The sequence below is a fragment of the Lolium rigidum genome, chromosome 4 (genome assembly GCF_022539505.1).
Source record: "Lolium rigidum isolate FL_2022 chromosome 4, APGP_CSIRO_Lrig_0.1, whole genome shotgun sequence".
NCBI classification, from domain to species: domain Eukaryota; kingdom Viridiplantae; phylum Streptophyta; class Magnoliopsida; order Poales; family Poaceae; genus Lolium; species Lolium rigidum.
This window is the reverse complement of record NC_061511.1, coordinates 32,119,029-32,138,639: the sequence shown is the minus strand read 5'-3', so window position 1 is coordinate 32,138,639 and position 19,611 is coordinate 32,119,029. Positions and strand designations below refer to the sequence as shown.

The 19,611-nt window shown below is 43.7% G+C and overlaps 1 protein-coding gene across 1 annotated transcript; it reads left to right on the top strand.

Annotated features, from left to right (window-relative positions):
• The first annotated feature begins 5,012 nt into the window (after positions 1-5,012).
• On the top strand, positions 5,013-8,772 carry LOC124646848. Its single transcript, XM_047186897.1, has 8 exons — positions 5,013-5,154; positions 5,369-5,513; positions 5,888-6,554; positions 6,952-7,119; positions 7,229-7,469; positions 7,545-7,640; positions 7,723-7,931; positions 8,191-8,772. The coding sequence occupies exons 1-8, from the start codon at positions 5,013-5,015 to the stop codon at positions 8,509-8,511; spliced, it is 1,989 nt and encodes a 662-aa protein (XP_047042853.1). The 3' UTR covers positions 8,512-8,772.
• The last annotated feature ends 10,839 nt before the right edge of the window (positions 8,773-19,611 follow it).

The window sequence follows — 19,611 nt, the reverse complement described above, 5'->3', positions numbered from 1 at the left end:
TTTTATCATCATTCAAATTCAAATAATTTTTGTGACTACGATCATCTATAGATCATTCATTTCTGCATACAAAACCTATGGGAGTGGCATCCCCGAACCTCTCCGCTCTCAATGCGACCAGATCATCACCTCCTAATGTGGGGTAACCACGACAACGAGCATACATGATTGACTTGGGTTTTAGGTAAGAAGCATGTTGGTTGTTTCGACGGCGTACACGCAAAAGACACGGGAACAAAATGAGGTTTACCCAGCTTCAGGCCTCCGAAGGAGAAACCCTACGTGTTGCTTGTACGAACGTTGAGGTTACAAAAATTGTCAAGATTGGCTATGGTGAGATCGATCTAGTGTAGCTAGGGTTTTGGTGTTCCATGTGTGTTGTCCAATCGTGTATGAGTTAGGTCGATCTAGGTACTTTTGCTCGGAGGCCCCTCCTGTCCTTTATAAAGGAGGTCAGGTCTTAGGTACCACGTTGTTCGAGTCGAATATGGGTTAGGAGTTTCCTTCTTTGAGCTTTCCTTGGTTGATACGCTAGGTGAAAGGATACAGATGTCGCCTAGAGGGAGGGGTGAATAGGGGGTTTAAATTTTTTACGAGATGGGCTTAACAAATACAGACTAAACTAGCGTTTACTTTCTAAAGCCTAAGGGCTCCTTTGATTCAAAGGATTTGCATAGGAATTGTGTAGGATTTGGTTTCTATGGGAAAATTTCCTATACATGTTGTTTGATTCATAGGAATATATCCTATAGGAAAAAATCCTATAGGAATCTTGTAGTGTAATTCCTATAGGAAAAAAGCATTAGCTCATACCTCATGGAAAAATTCCTTTGCTACAATCAAACAAACTTCATCTTCCTATAGGATTCAATTAGACATGCCATTCCAATCCTATACCTTTCCTATTCCTATGCTTTTCCTATCCTTTAAATCAAAGGAGCCCTAAAGCCTATATACTATGGTTCACCTATGTGCACCAACAACTTATGCTAAGCAATACAAACAACTATGTGATAGCGAGATATATAACTTCAAGCATGATGGCTATCACAAAGTAAAGTGCATAAGTAAATAGCTCGGGTATAGAGATAACCGAGGCACGCGGGAGATGATGATTTATCCCGAAGTTCACACTCTTGCAAGTGCTAATCTCCGTTGGAGAGGTGCGGTGGCTTAGCTCTCCCGAACGCCACAAATGGCCTCACTTTGAGGTGTGGTTGCTCGATGCACACCAACGCCACAAAGGCCTCACCCCAAGATGCAGGAGTCACACCACACACCGAGCGCCACGAAGGCGCCTCACCTTATTCTCCGGTGACCCTCGCCACAAAGGCCTATGTCACAGTTCCACTAAGGGATTTGCTTCGAGACGGAAACCGGGCCTTACACAAAATTTGGGGCACGCATCCACAACTTAATTGGAGGCTCCCAAGAAATCGCCACAAAGGCCACTAAGCATTGCCACAAAGGTCTTGCCCTTGAAGAATCTTCACAACTTAATTGGAGTCCCAAGAACACCACAAAAACTACTAAGCCGTCTAGGGTCCAAAGAACAAGCTCCGGGAACAAGCTCCCGAAGTGAATATCTCATGAACTTTCACCTCCACGTATCACCGCGGAGAAGTCAAACCGATGCACCAAATGCAATGGCAAGAACACCACAAAGATGCTCAAGTCCTTCTCTCTCAAATTCTAACAAAGCTACAAAAGCTATTGGGGGAATAAGAGAGGAAAAACAAATAAGAGGAGGAACACCAAATTTCTCCAAGATCTAGATCTAGTGGATTCCCCTCACAAAAAGAGGGATTTGATTGGTGAAGATGTAGATCTAGATCTCCTCTATCTTTCTCTCAAATAGATGCAAGATTCATGGAAGGGAGAGGAAGATAGCAAGCTCAAAGAAGGTCAACAATGGGGGCAAAAACGAGCTCAAATGGATGTGAAACTTTGGGGAAGAAGACCCTCTTAAATAGGAGCAGAGAAATCTGCCCGTTGGGGCCAAAATCGTGACAGGCCGGCAGTGCCGGGGTGCTCCCGGCGGCAGTTCCGGCCCCCTGTTTTTACCCAAACACCCGATACGAAAACCTTAAGAACTTTTGCATCCGGACTCCGATTTCGATGATCTTGGGCTCGTTGAAATCACAACAAAGAGATCTACAACAATATGCATAGAAACATCATAGTCCAGCATGGGAGGATAGAAACAAATGAATAAAGATTTTACCTATCTATATAAGACAAACCGGTAAAACCTCCAATATGGAAAATGCAACAACTTGAGTTAGTAAACTTGGATCTAGGTGAAACCAATTTTGTTGTAAAGAGGATGACAAGAGATACCCCACAAAGATATAAAAACTTAAGAACAAGTGGGGTAGATTTTTCTATGTATTTTAGAGTGAAACCCCTCAATACGAGAAACCGAGAAAAACTCCAATATCGAAAACGCGACAAGTGATTCATGCGGAATCCGTTTTCGATGAACTAGAGCTTGATATGGAAATAAGCACAAGCTCTAAAACACCGCATGGATAAGATATAAATAAAAACCAAGAAAGATGATGCAAGGATGCAAAGATTTGAGCTCTCTCCGAACGATACGATCGAGTTACTCACTCGAGAGCCCTCTTGATAGTACGGCAACTAAACTATGAACCGGTCTGCAGCTACATCATGAGACCGGAGATAAAGAAACCCTATCAAGAGCAAACCTTAATCTTGCGCATTCCACTTGAGCTCGATGATGACGGTCTTGATCGTAACAAGATGGAACACCTTTCTTGATTGTGCTTACTTGATGAAGTCATGCGAATTGCTCCCCATACTCCACTATGAGAGAGCTTCTTCTTCGGTGCATCTTCATATATCCATGATCACCATATGGATGACAAGGTTCAAGCATAAGGTCTCTTCGAGTTGACTCGTCTTGAACTTGCGCTTCATTTCTTCATTCTTCATCATGTTGATGTCTTGAAGTTAACTTTGAGGGCTCACTTCATCTTCATCTTCATCTTCAAGACATACTTAACACTTAATATTCTTCATCAATTTATTCTTATTGCAACGTTGAATCCAACATATGGTTCAAGCATTGCCTATGGACAACTCCTACAAATATAACTCAGTGCAAACATTAGTCCATAGGGATTGTCATTAATTACCAAAACCACACATGGGGGCTCCATGCACTTTCACTAGGTTCCTAGGCTTCGAGTGCTTCGTGGCTGTTATCTTCTCTTGGGCTTCATGGACCATCTTGTAGGTCACCAGTCGGACAAAGCCAGGTAAAGTAACGGTGGGTATCCGATAGGGTATTGCCCAGATCACCTCCCATGTGTTCGTCTCCCTTATACATGCTGCTCTGGCACTAAGAGGGTGGTGGTACATAGGTTTTCCGCGTTTGATGTGTACTTAGTGTTAGATTTTTGTGTCGCGGTGTCATTGTACGGCCAGATGTCAGTGGCACCTCTGCATCGAATATGGTACCCCACTTCAAATCCATCTTGGCGTCATGGTCGGGAGCGTCGTGGAGTTAGTGGGTCTGGTTCTTTGACGGACTTATGCCCTAACTTTGTGTGGTGTTGACCTGGTTGTCGGCGTTTTCATCTGTTCACAGGTTGTTGCCAGTTGCCACCTACAAGCATATGCGGCCTAAGCCATGATCTCTCAATGTGGATTCTAGCCTGATCGTCAACAAAAATTGGGGTGTGTTCTCCATCAATTTCACATCTTAATTAGATTTCATCGTAAGTGGTGGGTGGTTACTATGACGACATCTACGACGAATAGACCTCTTTAGGTCCTTGTGTTCAACTCTGTTATTGCTCTCCCATATCGCAGTCTCTCCTCCCACGATGCGACTACAACTATTATTAGAGGTGCCAGATTCAAATGCCGAATCTCCCATGGGACTTAAATGTATTTTAGCTTTCTCAGGACCTTTTCTGAAAACATAATACAACTATCCTAGGTCTTTGTAAAAGTTTTCCTTAATTAATACTACATCCCTTTAAAAATATAAACCATTTTAGCAAACTGTTTTAGTTTGCTAGAACCATACTATGGAAATAGAGTGATACTATATAATAATCCAGGTGTTACGTATAGTAAACATTTAGGGTGTGTCTAAGTCTCAGTCGACTGAGACATAGCTTATGTCTCAGTCGAATAACATGATATGGGTCTAAACAAAGTATAAACAGCAGCAAACACAAATCTTCAAGCAGAAACAAAATCCAACGATGGTGCGCGTGACTGAGACGTAAGCTACATCTCAGCTAGCTAAAACTTAGCAATTCCTAAACATTTAACTTTAGGAGCTACTTTGGTATTTTTCTTTGACAATCAATGCCATATATATATTCATAATTGTAATTAGTATATGATTACAAAATAAAATTTAAAAGAAACTAACAACTCTTTGAAATCTTCAAACTCCTTTTTTTCTGACATAATTTTGTATTTTCTGAATCAGTCAAATGTAAATATCAAACCGCATACTTGTAAATACCAATAAAATTCTCTTATAGTTGTAATCTGAGCCGCAATGCCAAATTTACTAGAACACGGTAACCATTAAAGTAGTAAGCAGAAAAAACAGCCAATCTTACATAGCACACACTCAAGCGTTAAAATTGTTTGTAAAAAGTTAAAATAAGAATTACCATTGTGAAGGACCTACCAGCCAGAGCAATATTATGAGAACAACCATGAATGAAATGAAAAAATATAAACAAAAAACGATTTGGCGAACCCTCTAAAAATCAAACAAATTGATTTCGAGATAGAAAAGGAAAGAAAAAAAACACCAACACCTTCCGTCCTCCCACTGCAACATTCGGATCCCCTTTCCCTGCTTCCATTATCCGCTCCTCCCATCGCCCACGCCGGCGGCGGCCAACCTCGCAAAAACGCCGCATCGGCGGCGGCAAACCACGCGCGGCAACGCGCGCGCTGCGAAGGCTCTCTCTCTCTCTCTCTCTCTGTGCGGCATAGCCGGGGACGGCCGACGCATGCGAGTCAAGACGGGAGGACGGCGGCGACCTCCGGGCGAGCGGCAACAGCTCCAGATGGCGGACGAGGCAGCCGCGGCGAGCTCGTTGCAAGCGGCGGCGGCGCTGGCCTCCCTACACCTCCCGCAGCCAGGACCGGCAGGTGGGCGTCGCTCTATCTTTTTTTTGTTTCATCATCTGCTCCAGGCGACTGGAAATGCATAGTTCGGATGCTGCATAGTTCGGATGCGCAAGAAATAACCTTTTCAAGATCTGTGATGCAATCGTATTTACAAATCTAGATTTTGTACTACTTCGAATGGAGGAGCGTGTGCTGTGAAGCAGCAGCTACTAATTCGTTGAGTGTTGGGATGCAGCAACTGACCGCCGAGACAGGAGATATTTCGGGAGAGGGGCACGCATAAAGCGTAAGGCGAAGCGGAAGTGGGGCTTCGATGCGGGTGGAGCGGGCAGTGCAGCCGGGCTGCCCTCCAGGCATCTTGGTCGTCGCCGGTCGACCAGGTCAGCCCTAGCAAACTCTTCCCCTGTCATACAAATTGTCCAATAACTGGAAGTGAGATACCACGGGAGAATTGTCCAGAGTATTGTCTCTATGTATATGTATAGTTTCATCCAATGTTGCAGTTGATAATATGTTATGTTGAAGCAGTATGGTATGTAATGTTTTCAATTTTTTGCCAAATAGTTTTGTCCCACTTGTTCATGCAACATTTTTAATGCCCTGTTGCTGTTCGTTCTTGTACAGATGTTGTTTGCTTGGTTTTTGTTCTTGCGGTGTTGCTTTATATAACAGTTTTCCCATAATTTTAGTGAGGGTGAGTGCTTATTGTTTTAGGTAACAAATACTTATATTTGCTCATTTCTCTTGATTGCAGGGGAGGAGTTGGATCTATGAACGAAGTACTAAAAACTGAAGTGGGCATCAGGAGCCGTTTCAGCGCATTACGGATCCGGCAGATTATGCGGGGTCTAACACCCAAGCAACAGGGATTTGTTACGAAGTATGGATTCGAGCATTTCAATCGTATTGGGGAGTTCTCTGTCCACGAGCCACTGACTGAGTGGATCATGGGGAAAATTAACCCTCCGTTCTCCGAGTTCAGAATTGACGCGGAAAGGACAATAGTTTTCACCAAGTCCCTTGTTCAGAAAGTTTTGGGTGTACCGTCAGGGGGAAGACCCGTTGTGCTGCATGGGCAGAAGACGGACAAAATCAATGAACTACGAGCTCTGTACTTAAATGACGGACTAAGGGCAAGCATCCCCCAGGCTGTTAGCTTGCTTAAGAACAACGAGGACGAGGAGTCCTTTATGAGGACATTCTTTCTTATTGCACTTGCAGCAGTGCTCACCCCCACCACTGGAAATACAATAGACCTTGACTACCTGTGGCCCCTTGAAGATATGTCAAAGGTTCAGGACCTCGATTGGGCTGGCCATATCACGGAGCATCTGATGGACGAGGTCCAGAAATTCCAGTACAAGGCTAGGGAGGAAAAAATGAAAAACTTCTGGGTTGGCGGGTGCTTGCCTTTGCTCATGGTATGACCATTCAATCTCTCCTCTCCTTCCCTCCCTCCTGCTGTATATAATGCAACGGTGAGATGTCTTTGATTTTGCTGCTGGCATTTCTTGTTTGATGTTGATGATACTGTAATGGTGATGCTGTAGTTACAACTTACACTTCATGTTGCCTTCTGTTTGGTTTTGTTGATGCCACAGTTATTGTACTGTGAATGCTGCAGTCATATTCAGTTCATACTGCAATTGTAACTTCTTCGGTTTGTTACTGTGATGCTGCAGCTAGTGCAATTTCTTAAAACAGGCAGTTTTTTTTAGATTTATTCATGCTATCCTTTTCAATGCCAGATTTCTTTTTCCAAAAGTGTTTATAACTTTATATATAGTATGATCCTTGTTTCAATTTATGGTTTTGTAGATTGCCTACATGGATCACTTGGATCTCCCTAGAGGGCGAATCGTAGACCGTGTAATTAACTACTCGGTGCCCAGGATCTGCCATGTTTCTAAGCATGATTTCCAGTTTGCCGCGATTGCTGACCTGCATCGTCAACATTACAAGTTTGCCACGTTTGGGATACTTCCTGTATGTTATTTTCTCTTCCCGTTTCATTCTGCAGTTTCTCTTTGCAACACAAAACTTTTAAAACTGTTTTGATATATTTCTGTTCTTACTTTTGTTTGGGTATATACAGTTCCGTGATAGAACACCATACACTGATAATCCAATAACCGGGACAGAAGTACTGGAAGATGATCTTCATACTCCCTCAAATTCAAAGGATCAAGTTTTACCAGGGCAATGGGAGCTTATAGAAGTTGATGAGAAAACAATAAATGAACTTGATCAGGAAATACAACCTGAAATCCTTGGGTTTGCAGAACCGAGCATCAATCATTCCTCTTTTGGAAGAACCGGGGGTTGCCCGGATCAAGGTAATACTGAATAAACTAGTATACAAATATTTTAATATTTCAAGGAGCTCCATAATGATACCACACGATTATCAGGAACTACAAAATCCGCTAGCTGCAAAATGGGCAGTTCTAGCAATTGTCGGAATACTGCAAAGGAAGCTTCGACACCATCGTCATCTGAAAAATCAGGTCATATTGCCAACTTATATGAACATATGTATCAAACCTTTGATTACTCATGAATTTTTCTTACCTCTGAACTTTTGTACAGAAGAAGACAGTGCTCAAGAATACGAATCTTCTGAGTCAGCTGATCATCCGACACCTCCAGAAGCTGATTATGGGATAATATTCAGGAGTTGCCTATCTGGAGCACAAATGGACAAAGTAAACAGGCTTATCCAGGAAGTTAAACCAAAAACTATTGTGTTCGTAGCTACCATGAGGAAGTGCGATGTTCAACTACCTAGTCCTCTTCTGGTATGTTTCTATTCTTGTATACTGAATGGGTAACTAACTGTTTGCAATGTGAACAGTTGTTGCTGTATATGCTATACATTCCCGTTTTCGACATGCTTTGGGAAAATCCTGTCATCTTCAAGTTCTCATAAAAATTTTGAACTTTTAAAAAATGATTTTTTCTTGCTTTACAATTGAAACCATGCATTTTCTGTTCAGCCCGATTTTTTCTTTCTTGCTTCTTTTGTCATAACATCACATCTTTTCCACGTGTAACCAGATGATTTCGAAGGAACGCACCTTAGCCGCAGCTGCACACTTTCCGCTTGAAAATGGGACTGTCACACTTCAGATGTTGGGCAAGAGCGAGAACTGGCGCCCGAGATTCTTCATCGAAAAAGACATGTGCATGCTTGCGGGTAACTGGTTAGACTTTGTGTGTGACAACCAAGTGCAGGCCGGCGACATCTGCATCTTTGTACCGGCAAAGGGTGGGGAAAGGTCCACCTTCATGGTCCATATAATCCGCGCAGAAGCTACCCGTCCTAGGGGTGTTAAAAGGGCTCGCTCTAGCCATGATTCTCCGGTGGGGAATGGCTAACACAGATGTTGTTTAGGAATAGCAAACACAGATGCTTGGTAGGTTCAAACAAGTTTTCGTGCACAACAATGGTCTATGTTCCACGGCCAGACATGTGCCTGTTGTAATCGAAAAAAGGAGTTACCATGGCATTCATCGTTTCTTCAGGAAAGTCCTCGTTTGTAGGAAAACAGAACGGTGCGAGCTAGCCTCCTGCAAGCTCTTCCTGTTTTGTGGGCCGTGTCATCTTTTGTACTCTGAAAGCAGGCTATGCTGAACTTCTTATGCACTATATATAACTGCGAGCTCCGTTTTCTTGTACTACCTCCGTTCTAGAATAAGTGTCGCAATTTTTTCTAGATTCGGATGTATCTATAGACATTTTAGCTGTAGATACATCTATATCTAGATAAACAGCGACAATTATTTTGAAACGGTGGGAGTATTTGTTAAGGGAGGCAGATGAAACATGCAAAATGAACTAGTACAAGTGAAGATAATTTAAATAAGAGAGCACAAAGTCGTGATGCTCTGCTCTGGGGCATGTTGTCAAACAATTTGTTGTTCCGTGCACCCAGAATTACTATCTCTGTACAAATGGGCTTATCCCAGTCTCGATTGGTCTCTCAAGCTCGGCTTTCAGTTCTCAGCAGCTGGCGAGTCCCTCTGCCCACTGAGTACCCAAAGTGTCTCAGCAGCTGGTACTGAATTTACAGGAGTCAAAGAACCGATGGCAAGTTGTACGGTACTAAATTGATAGCCTAGCCAAGGGAGGCTTTGCCAAGGATCCAAACGGACTTCTGGTAGAATGTGTGCAGAAATTTCAGGAAAAGTGCTTCGTTTTTTTACCTTGAAACTAATCACGCCGAGGCCCCCTTTATTCTAATATTTGGTGCATGCATCAACATGTATTTTCTCATCTTCAACATGATACATGAACTGAGAAATAAGCATACATCAGGCTATCTTGGCTGAAAAATAGCCAGTGGAAACTACACTGAAATTTCAAAGTTTCAAGAAATTTTGGAAACATCCTGAATATCTATTTGTAAGCCATACCTCACCTGAAACAATGATTCAGAAGAAAACAACATGGGCATAATCAAGATGGGGCAGAGATCTTGCATTGAGTTGTGTGATATAAAGAGTTCCCTTTTCATGTTACAACATGCAAGAGCTACTCTAAAGCACATGATATAAGAGGCGGTTGCCCTCACTTTTCTTCGTGTCTATTCAAGTGTCAATCCACATGAGAGGCATCTGCTAGCATACATACAAGAAAAAACCCACCCTAGGAGAAGACAATTCAATTTTCAAATCTTGGCGATGGGATTGAGAGAAATCAGGACACATGTTCACTCCCTTGGATGTATAAGCCGAGAGAAAATGGCACGTGCAGCACAACTTTCATGAGCTGAACCACGACAGTACATTGTAGATTTTGGGCAATGCTACAGCTCTGCGTAAAGTGGCATGCGATCTCCAGTCCACAGTGTACAAGGATCAAAGTAGAGCATTTGTGATTTTCTTACGAGGATGCGAAGAACCAGGAACACACGTTGGCTATGTTGGATGTATATATACGCCCAAATTGTGGAGCAAGCTGGACCATGGAGTCGTATATTGTTGCAACAAATGAGCTTCTACCATATGTAGTATGCTAGTAGTAGATGAAGCAGAAACCTTGCATTGAGTGGATATGATGCGAAAGTTTACTTTTCATGTTACGGCACGCAACAGTTACACACATGATATAAGAGGTGGAGCCCTCACTTTTGTTCGTGTCTACTCACATACCAATCCATAAGAGACAATTGCAAGCATAAATAGAAGAAGAACAAAAAACCCACCCTGGAAGAAGACAATTCAATTTCTATATCTCGTCGATGGCAATGAGAGAAATCAGGAACACATGTTTCAGTCTCTTGGATGTATAAGCCGAGTGAAAAGCGCATTTGAAGCACAACTTCCAATGTCTGAACCGTGATTGTTGAAGATGAGGATTAGCAGAGGAGACGTGATATTTTGGCACGAGTACGAACATGTTGTACAGGTCGAGATTGTTTAGAAGCAGTCTTTCAGGATCCTAACAAAGTAGTGAAAATTTATGTTCTACATTCTAGTTTGACATTTATGGCGATGGTTTCCTACGTAACAACAATTCATTCTGCTTACTCTGTTTCAAAAACCTTATCTAATTTATCCATTTTAAGCTTTAACATTGTTCTATCGGGTAGGACTGGATTGTGAGGTCCACATTGTGTACCGCAATGCAACCTGCTATGCAGTCCTCGCCGGTGGACAAGCTGTAGTTGTCAGCCGCTAATGCATGATCTCCAAGTCCAGTCGCTCATGCTTGTTTTTCAAGATGAGAACCATGAATGCTCCATTTGTGTATATTTTGGATTTCATGGCTTTGGCGACGGGTGAAGCATACGCATGCGGCACCCGCTGGCATCGTACCTTTGTTGAAAGCATCGATGATGCAGTTCAAGCAATATCACTCCAGGGGAAACCCTAAGATCCGGTTTTCGGGTCGGACGTTGATGGCGCTTTAGAGTTGTCTTCCCTCTTGAGAGCAAAATGTGGGATTGTTACCTCACTTGTGAGACTAATGGAAGATGGTGGTGGTCGAGAAAGTGGAGCGGCATGCCACCTACGGCGTCATCGACGATGGGTTCGGTGGCATGGTGCAACCAGTTTTCAAAAACATATGTGTATTGATGGGCGAGTGCAGGGCGGAGGCGTTGTGCGTCGTGACATCATCATCGACATACTTGGCATGAGTATCAGATCTTTGCTCTGAAGATGGACCAACTGTTGATGACGGTGAAGGCTTCTGAAGCGAGTGCGTGAGGTGCTCGCCCTGCTAGACCGGATGAGCGCTTCTGGTCTTGCCATAGGGTGACTTGGTGATGCGCCTAGTATTTAGCTGGTGGGATGATTTTTCTGTTTTAGGGCAGAAAGCCTGATGGCATGTTTTTCACCCATTGTCAGGTTTGTAGATGTTGAATGATGGCTTTGGATTTTGTGATGTATACTCTTGACAAGTCTTTGTTGAATAAAATCTAAATAAAAGTCTATGCATCTCTTCGATGTAGAGGCCATGATCTCATTCTCCATTTCAATAAAATAAACCCGTAGAGAACTTCAAGATCATCTTCGTAGTATTCATGCATCAACAAGTTGATACATGGGAGGAGAAATAAGCGGGAAAATATCTGGTGGAAACCACACTTAAGTTTGGAAGTTTCTAAACAATATGTAGGCATCATTAAAGTCCATTTTGTAATGACAGTAAAGTTCTCGGAAAAAAACACGATAAAGATGATGGACAACCTTTCTTGTTAGTAAAAACTAACGTCATTGCAACAGAGCCAAATAAACTAACATAGTTCAACAAATTTTAACTTCCGAATATTTTTATGCCAAAACGTATTACGAATATTGCAATGAGGTCGGATATCATGCAAGTTCAGTACGTATGTCGAAAAGGGAATTTTCCATTTTGCTAAGGCTAAGAAAAGGTGTCATGATGATGTGGTAAGCCAATTGGATCCCAGGTGCTGCATGCACAATCCTTGCCAATAATCTGTGTCCAATTGTTGATTGTCGAGGAGTCATATTTGACAGACGGGTAAGACTTCAAATCTTCACTTTCTTTCATCATTGTTTGGCCCCATTTTCCTTGCTGAAGTTCTTAATTAATGAGATGGTGCAAATCACGTGTTTCCATTTCAATTTGTTTGTAAATTATTTCCTATCATCTTTCTATTTCATATATGTGTTATCGTCATATAGGCCGATCCATTGGGACCATACCTAATATAAGTACAAGAAAAGAACCAAGCTAGGAGAACAAAATTCAAGTTTAGAGACTTGTCAATAGGCGAAACTCAATTTGGCTTCCGGGTACGGTGCATATGCTCTCGATCTCTATCTAGAAAATACATTTCGAAATGCTAAAAAAATTGACAAAAAATTTACTTGTACATCTCCATAATATACGTGCGTTCGTCAAGTTTCGCGAAAAACTGGTATTTTTATTTTCTATGTAAAAAAATATAAAATTTAACTTGTGAAAATCCTCACTACGGGAAAAACAGGCTTTGCCGTGCAACTATTTGCACGGCAAAGAGCCCTATTTGCACGGCAAAGGCTTTGCCGTGCGATCCCGCACGGCAAAGATCGCACGGCAATGTTATCGACGGCAAAGGCTTCTTTGCCGTGTGACTCGCCAACGTTGCACGGCAAAGGCTTTGCCGTGTGACGCCGCACGGCAAAGGTTGCTTCTTTGCCGTGTGCCTAACATGTTTTATCTAAAAAAAGGCCCCAAACTGGCTGGTCTGGGAATCGAACCTAGGACATAGAGTAGGGAAAGCGTGGAACCTTGCCACTGAGCTATGTGTTCGTTTGTTGATAACTATACCATGCCATGCCTTTTGAGATGAGAAAAAATCCAGTTTCTACATCTTTGCCGTGCGCTTACACTACGCAAAGACTTCTTTGCCGTGCATTTGTTAAAAACACTAGGCAAAGGCTGCTTTGACATGCAACCCAGCTGCGCGCACGGCAAAGGGTGAGGCACGACAATGCCCAACGCCTTTGCCGTGCACCGAATCTTTGCCGTGCAGTGTGTTGGACCATTGCCGTGCACCTTTCTTTGCCGTGCGGCCTCTTCCATCTTTGCCGTGAATCGTATCTTTGCCGTGCGCTTGTGTCTATCTTTCCCGTGACCAAGGTCTTTGCCGTGCGTTTTTATCTGTGCGCACGGCAAAGATTTCTTTGCCGTGCGGGGACACACGGCAAAGAAATGCTACACGGCGACGCATATTTTTCCCGTAGTGCCTTGTTTTTAGCACCGACTTTTGTCTTTTTACACACGCTACACGATAAATCAATTTTTCATGAAGCGACTTTGTGAGCGCGTAACACGTGAAAATGTATGTGAAAAATTTTTATTTCAAATTTTAACATTTAAAAATGTGTTCAAAATGCATTTTAAAATAAAGGGATCATATGCTCCATGTGCCAAAACAACACTCCCGTCGATAGGAAATTAGGAATGCTGAGAATTAGGAACATTACAAGAGTATTCTGACTGTGTTGGATGTATAAATGGTGGAGCTGGACAAACAGTACAAGAGTCATAAATTTTTCCAACAAATGAACTTTTAGTATGTGTACATAGTAGATGGAGTAGAGATCTTGCATTGGGTTGACGTGATACAAAAGTTTCCTTTTCATCCTGTTACAGCAGCACTTAACAGGTACTTGAGCACATGCTATAAGAGGTGGCTGCCCTCACTTCTCTTTGTGTCTACTCGCCTAACAGTCCATAAGAGACGGTTGGTAGCATAAATACAAGAAAAAATAAACAATCCCAGAAGAAGATCATTCAATTTTCAAATCTTGGCAATGGGAATGAGAGAAATCAGGAAGACGTGTTCATTGTGTTGAGTGTACAAGGCGAGGTCAAATGGCAAGGGCTGCACAGCTTTCATGAGTCGTACCGCCATATTTCATTGCGGATTTTCGGTGATGGTACCACTGTGCGTAAACTGGCATAAGATCACAGATTGCGGCAACCATGCAATCGGCAGATGGTACAAGGATCAAAGCATGTAGTTTGTGATTTCCTTACGAGGATTAGCGAAGGACATGAGAAGTTTTGAATCACGTACTGAAAGTCTTAGAACATCCTATAGAAGAAAAAGAACAAAAATGTGTTGACATTTGTGACAACGTTCAGCTCCTTATCAGCCATTCATTCTCCTTACTCTGTTTTTGAGATCTCGTGACAAATTTTAATCCCTTTTTTTATCGGGTATGGAAGCTGAATATGGTATCAGAGCGAGAATCTCAAGTTCAACATCTGATTTTCACAATTTATGCTATAAATTGATGTTGCCCCCCTCTAATCTACGCATCGGTCCCTTCAGCCATACCTGTTTATACGTGTCTTGGATAGTCTTTTCATCACACGCGAGGTGTTAAAATGTATAAATAAATTTCATAGATCTTTTCATTAGATCGATCTTTTAAAATATAGGTAATAGCACCAGACATATAACAACTTGTTCACTAGGTGAAAAATTCATACAACAACTTAAAAGTTGTGGTGAACCGGTATAGGAACTTGCTATGCATGTGCAAATCCATAGAAAGTCGTTGTGAACCTCACATGTGGCATCATTATTTTTACATAAATGCGCATGTATAGTTTTCTATAGCAAATGAGACATTCTCTTCCTGTTTTCCGAAATCCACCGTGAGCACGTCATCCTAGCCTCTACGGGAGGAGCGCGTCAAGCCAGAGCTCCCCGGCGAGACCCATATTGATGACAAAGGTGTGGCCTGCACGAAACGTTGGCCCACGAGCACGAGCACGATGGGGCGGGGTTCGCGACACGCCGAACGCCCAGCTTGTCCGCCCACAAGCACGGCGTAGACGGCGGAACTGTCCGTGGCCTACGAAGAGCTGGCCCGGGCGCGGCCAGAGGGTTCTCCGCACACCGGCAGGGGAGAACCAGGCCAATGGCTTGGCTTGGAGATAAAGATGGCTAGTGCAAGGAGGGCGGACGCCGTGGCTGTGACTGCTGGTGAATTGTCGACGCCATCAGCAGCTCGTGTTCGGGAGACGTGCCGTCGAACACCAGGAAATCGCACTTCGATGCCAACCAGGTCGCTGCCTCCTCGTCGCCTCCATGAACACCACCGCCCGGCTCGCCATCTCCGTTTGCATAGATGGTGAGGTGGGACTGCTTGTTGGTATGCTGTCCCACGCATTCTTGCACGGTGCAGAGTTGTGGACATGAGCTTCTAGTTGTGGACATGATTGTGGAGCTAGCTGGACCAGCAGTACAGGAGTCGTATATTGTTGCAACAAATATGAAATATATGAGATTCTAGTATATGTAGTATGATAGTAGATGAAGCAGAGAGCTTGCATTGAGTGGATGCATGTGATGCGAAAGTTTCCTTTTCATGTTACATCACGCAACAGTTACTCTGAAACACATGATATAAGAGGCGGCGCTCTCACTTTTGTTCGTGTCTACTCACATACCAATCAATAAGAGACAAATACTAGCATAAATAGAAGAAGAACAAAAAGGAACCCTGGATTCTATATCTCGTCGATGTGAATGAGAGAAATCAGGAACACATTTTCACTCTGTTGGATGCATAAGCCGAGTGAAAAGCACATGGGCAGCACAACTCCTGCTGCTGTGTGTAAAGTGGCATAAGATCACGGATTACAGAGACCAAGCAATTCCAAAAGTGTAAGAAGATCAAAGTACGTAGTTTGTGACCTTAGTACGAGGGTTAGCGGACGAAACGTTGTATTTTCGTACGCATAGAAACATGCATGTCGAGATTGTTCAGAAGTAGTCTTTCAGGATCGTAACAAAGTAGTGAATTCCAAGTTCTACATTCTAGTTTGACAGTTCTGGCAGTGGTTTCCTACTTACCAACAATTTATTTTGCTTACTCTGTTTCAGAAATCTTGTCTAATTTTTACCCATTTTAATCTTTGACATCATTCTATTAGGTAGGGTTGGATTGTGTGGTCCACATTGTGTACCGCTATAGGTCTTCGAGGTGCACTTGGTTGAGTGCACGCGTCGCAAACCAGCCTGTAAGCATGGCCGTCCTCACCGGTAGACATGATGTAGCTGCCGGCCGCTCATGCATGATCTCCAAGTCCAGTCTCTGATGTGCCTATTTTTCCCAGATAAGAACCGGTAATACTCCACTTGTGTAAATTTTGGATGGCTTTGGCGACGGGTGAAGCCTACGACAGCATCGCCCATAAGCATCGTGCCCTATCGAAAGCTTCGATGACGCAGTTCGAGCATCCGTCCTTATCAGTCCAGGGGGGACCCTAAGATCCGGTTTTTGGGTCGGACGTTTCACGGCGCTTAGCGTTGTCTTCCCACTTGAGGGCAGCCTGTGGGAGTTGGACCTGACTTGTGGGACCAGTGGAAAATGGCGGTGTTCGAGTTTTGGTGGTGTTCGAGAAAGTGGAACGGCATGCCATCTACCGCATCATCGACGATGGGTCTCGGCGACGTGGTGCAATGAGGTTTTGGCGACATATCACATATGTATATTTATGGGCAAGTGCAGGACGGAGGCGCTGTCTGGCGCCATGGCCGAATCATCAGCACACTTGGCACAACTATTGGATCTTTGCCCTAAAGATGAAGCAACGGTTGATGACGGTGATGGCTTCTTGAGAGAGTGTATAAGATGCTCGTCGAGGGTTGCTAGACCAGATGAGTGCTTCTGGTCCTACCATAGGGTGACTCTGTGATGCGTCTGGTATTTAACTGGTGGAACGGTGCTTTTGTTTTTAGGGCACAAAGCCACAGCGTACATGTTTCTTTATCCATTGTTGGATTTGCATGTGTTAAGTTGGTGGCTTTAGATTTTGTGACGCATAATTTTGATAAGTTTGTGTTAAATAAAATCTAAGTACGATGCAGAGGTCAGGGTCTTATTGTCTATTTCGAAAACAAAATGTAGAAAACTTCAAGATCATCTTCCTAGTATCCGTTGCATGCATCAACAAGTTGATACCTAGGCGGAGAACTAAGCGGGAAAATATCAGGTGGAAACCACACGTAAGTCTCGAAGTTTCTAAAATATATGTAAGTATCAGATCATTTTCGACAACAACTGAACTCTGCGGTGCCACTTTTTGCGTTTAGGTGGCGCGGTATTGCCGTTTACAACGTAAAGCTGCTGGCTGCCGATGTAGATGCTTAAAAAAGGGGCACGCTAGGCGTCGGTCACCGGATCTTGACACCAGAATCGGTTGTTTCCGTACCCGCTCGATCTATATCCTACGGTTCGGAATCAGTCCCACGTTCCTATCTCGTGCTGCAGGTCAGACCGCTTTTGACGCTGCTGCTTTGCATGTACGTGCAGGTCCTGTGAAGCCCTGATCAAACTGACTGGGTCCCACCATGTGCTACGTCTGTGCACTCAAGTTGACTATGCACTGGTACGCTGTGACTTGTTTCTTGTAGTTTAGTCACCTGAGTCATGTACTGCTGTTGGGTTTTAGAAGAGAAGTAATCCAACATAAAGTTGGTGTTTACAAACCATACTCAACATGATTCGAACAAGGAACAACAATTTAAGCACTGATAATTATGTGTACCATACATATATGTACAACAAATTATCAATATATTTACAACAATATTTAACAAAAAAAAATTATTTGGGTGTTTACAATAATAGTCAGTTTCCATGCAAAAATATCTTTACAACAAATCGGAAACATACTTACAACAATAATTAATAACAAAACCCGACATTATTTTATTTGGATGTTTACAATAAAAGTCCGCTTTTATTCCAGAAATATCTTTAGAACAAACCAGTAAGATATTTACAACAATAATTAGCAACACACACCACAAATAATTTGAGTGTTTACAACAATAACCAACAATAGTTTTAACAAGAAAAAAAATAATTCCCATACAAAAAATATCTTTACAACAAATCAACAATATATAAACAACAATAATTAATAGTAAAACCAACCAAAAATTCCCGTAGCCATCTCCACTAGTACCTTCCTCGCCAGAGACAACACCGGTGTCGATATAACAACATTGGTACCCGGGGTGAGGATGCTGTAGCCGAGCGTAAGAGGTGCAGAGTGCGCTCTGCTGGGTGTGGGGCGAAGCTCGATGGGGAGCAAAGGGCGCACTCACCGGGAGGATCACGAGGTTCTCGCCGGGGAAGGAGCAGGGGCGACGCGCTCGTCGAGGGAGGAGTAGGAGGCGCTCGCCATGGCCAGCGCGCTCACCAGGGGAAGGAGCTAGAGGCACTCTCACCGGTAGGATCACGAGGAGCTCGCCGGGAAAGAGCAGGGCGGCGCGCTCGTCGAGGGAGGAGTAGGAGGAGCTCGCGATGGAGGAGCTGGGCCGATGCGCTCGTTGGGGGAAGGAGCTGGAGGCGCTCGCCGGGAGGATCGAGGGCGGCTCCACTACTAGAAAATAGCTATTCAGTGGCGCACCACTATTCCCCATCAGTGGCGCACCAGTAGTGCGCCACTACTATCACGCCACTGCTAACTTTTAGTAGTGGCGCACTACTGGTGCGCCACAACTACCCTAAGTAACAGTAGCGCACTACGCCGTGCGCCATTGAAATGTCTAGTAGTGCGCCACTATTACTCCAAAGGGGTGCGCCACCGTTGTTGAGAAGCGGTGCGCCACTCATCGTCCGTTTCCGGTGTGCCACTACTGCCTCCTGGGGTGCGCCACTGTTACCTCGAGCTGGTGCGCTATTGTTGGTTGTCAAGGTGCGCCACTGTTGTATCACAGACGTGCGCCATTGCTAGCAGCTTCGGTGCGCCACTGCTACTTTCGAAGTGGATCACCGAGTAGTGCGCCACAGGTTCCAGACTAGTGCGCCACTGCTACTTAGTGGTCGTGCGCCACTCATGGTCCACCAGTGCGCCACTGCTAGCATATATTTCGTTTTTATTTTTTGCATTTCGGCTGGTATTTGCACGAGGTTGTATAGAACAGTATAACAGCACAAATACAGGATATATAACACATATAAACAACAGCACAGTATATCAATACATAGTTCTTCACATTAGCCTCCATGATTCACAAGATTACAAATATTAGACGAGTTACGGAGTTACAAATTCACAAATGAGCAAGTGGTTACACAAGATCGATCATCGATCTAAACTACCATCACATAGAAGAGAGCTAGAGTCAGTACTAGCACCATCCCGATGATAGTGGTCTTCATCCGGTTCCTCCTCCGCTAATCTATGGACATATGAGTGCCCCATTTTCGCCGAAACGGAAATGAATCAACATTTCGGCGATAATGGGCAACTCTGTCGATCCCTGCACAAGAAAATGACACCATATACACACGACCGAAATGTTGACACCACCATATACACACCAGCAACAAAATGCTAGCAGCAGTAGCAACAACAAAATGCACCAGATGGCAAGGAGCATGCAACAGCTAGCTAGTAGCACCAGCTAGCAGCAGCATCAGCATCAACAATAAAATGCACTAAGTGCTTCTCCAGGTGCTGCTCCACAAAAACAGTGGTTACAA

Excerpts from the sequence above, each read along its gene's own strand:
- LOC124646848 (XM_047186897.1), top strand. The coding sequence starts at position 5,013 with ATGCGAGTCAAGACGGGAGGACGGCGGCGACCTCCGGGCGAGCGGCAA. Across the intron at positions 5,155-5,368 it reads CCCGCAGCCAGGACCGGCAG|CAACTGACCGCCGAGACAGG; the intron begins GTGGGCGTCGCT and ends GTTGGGATGCAG. Across the intron at positions 7,932-8,190 it reads AACTACCTAGTCCTCTTCTG|ATGATTTCGAAGGAACGCAC; the intron begins GTATGTTTCTAT and ends ACGTGTAACCAG.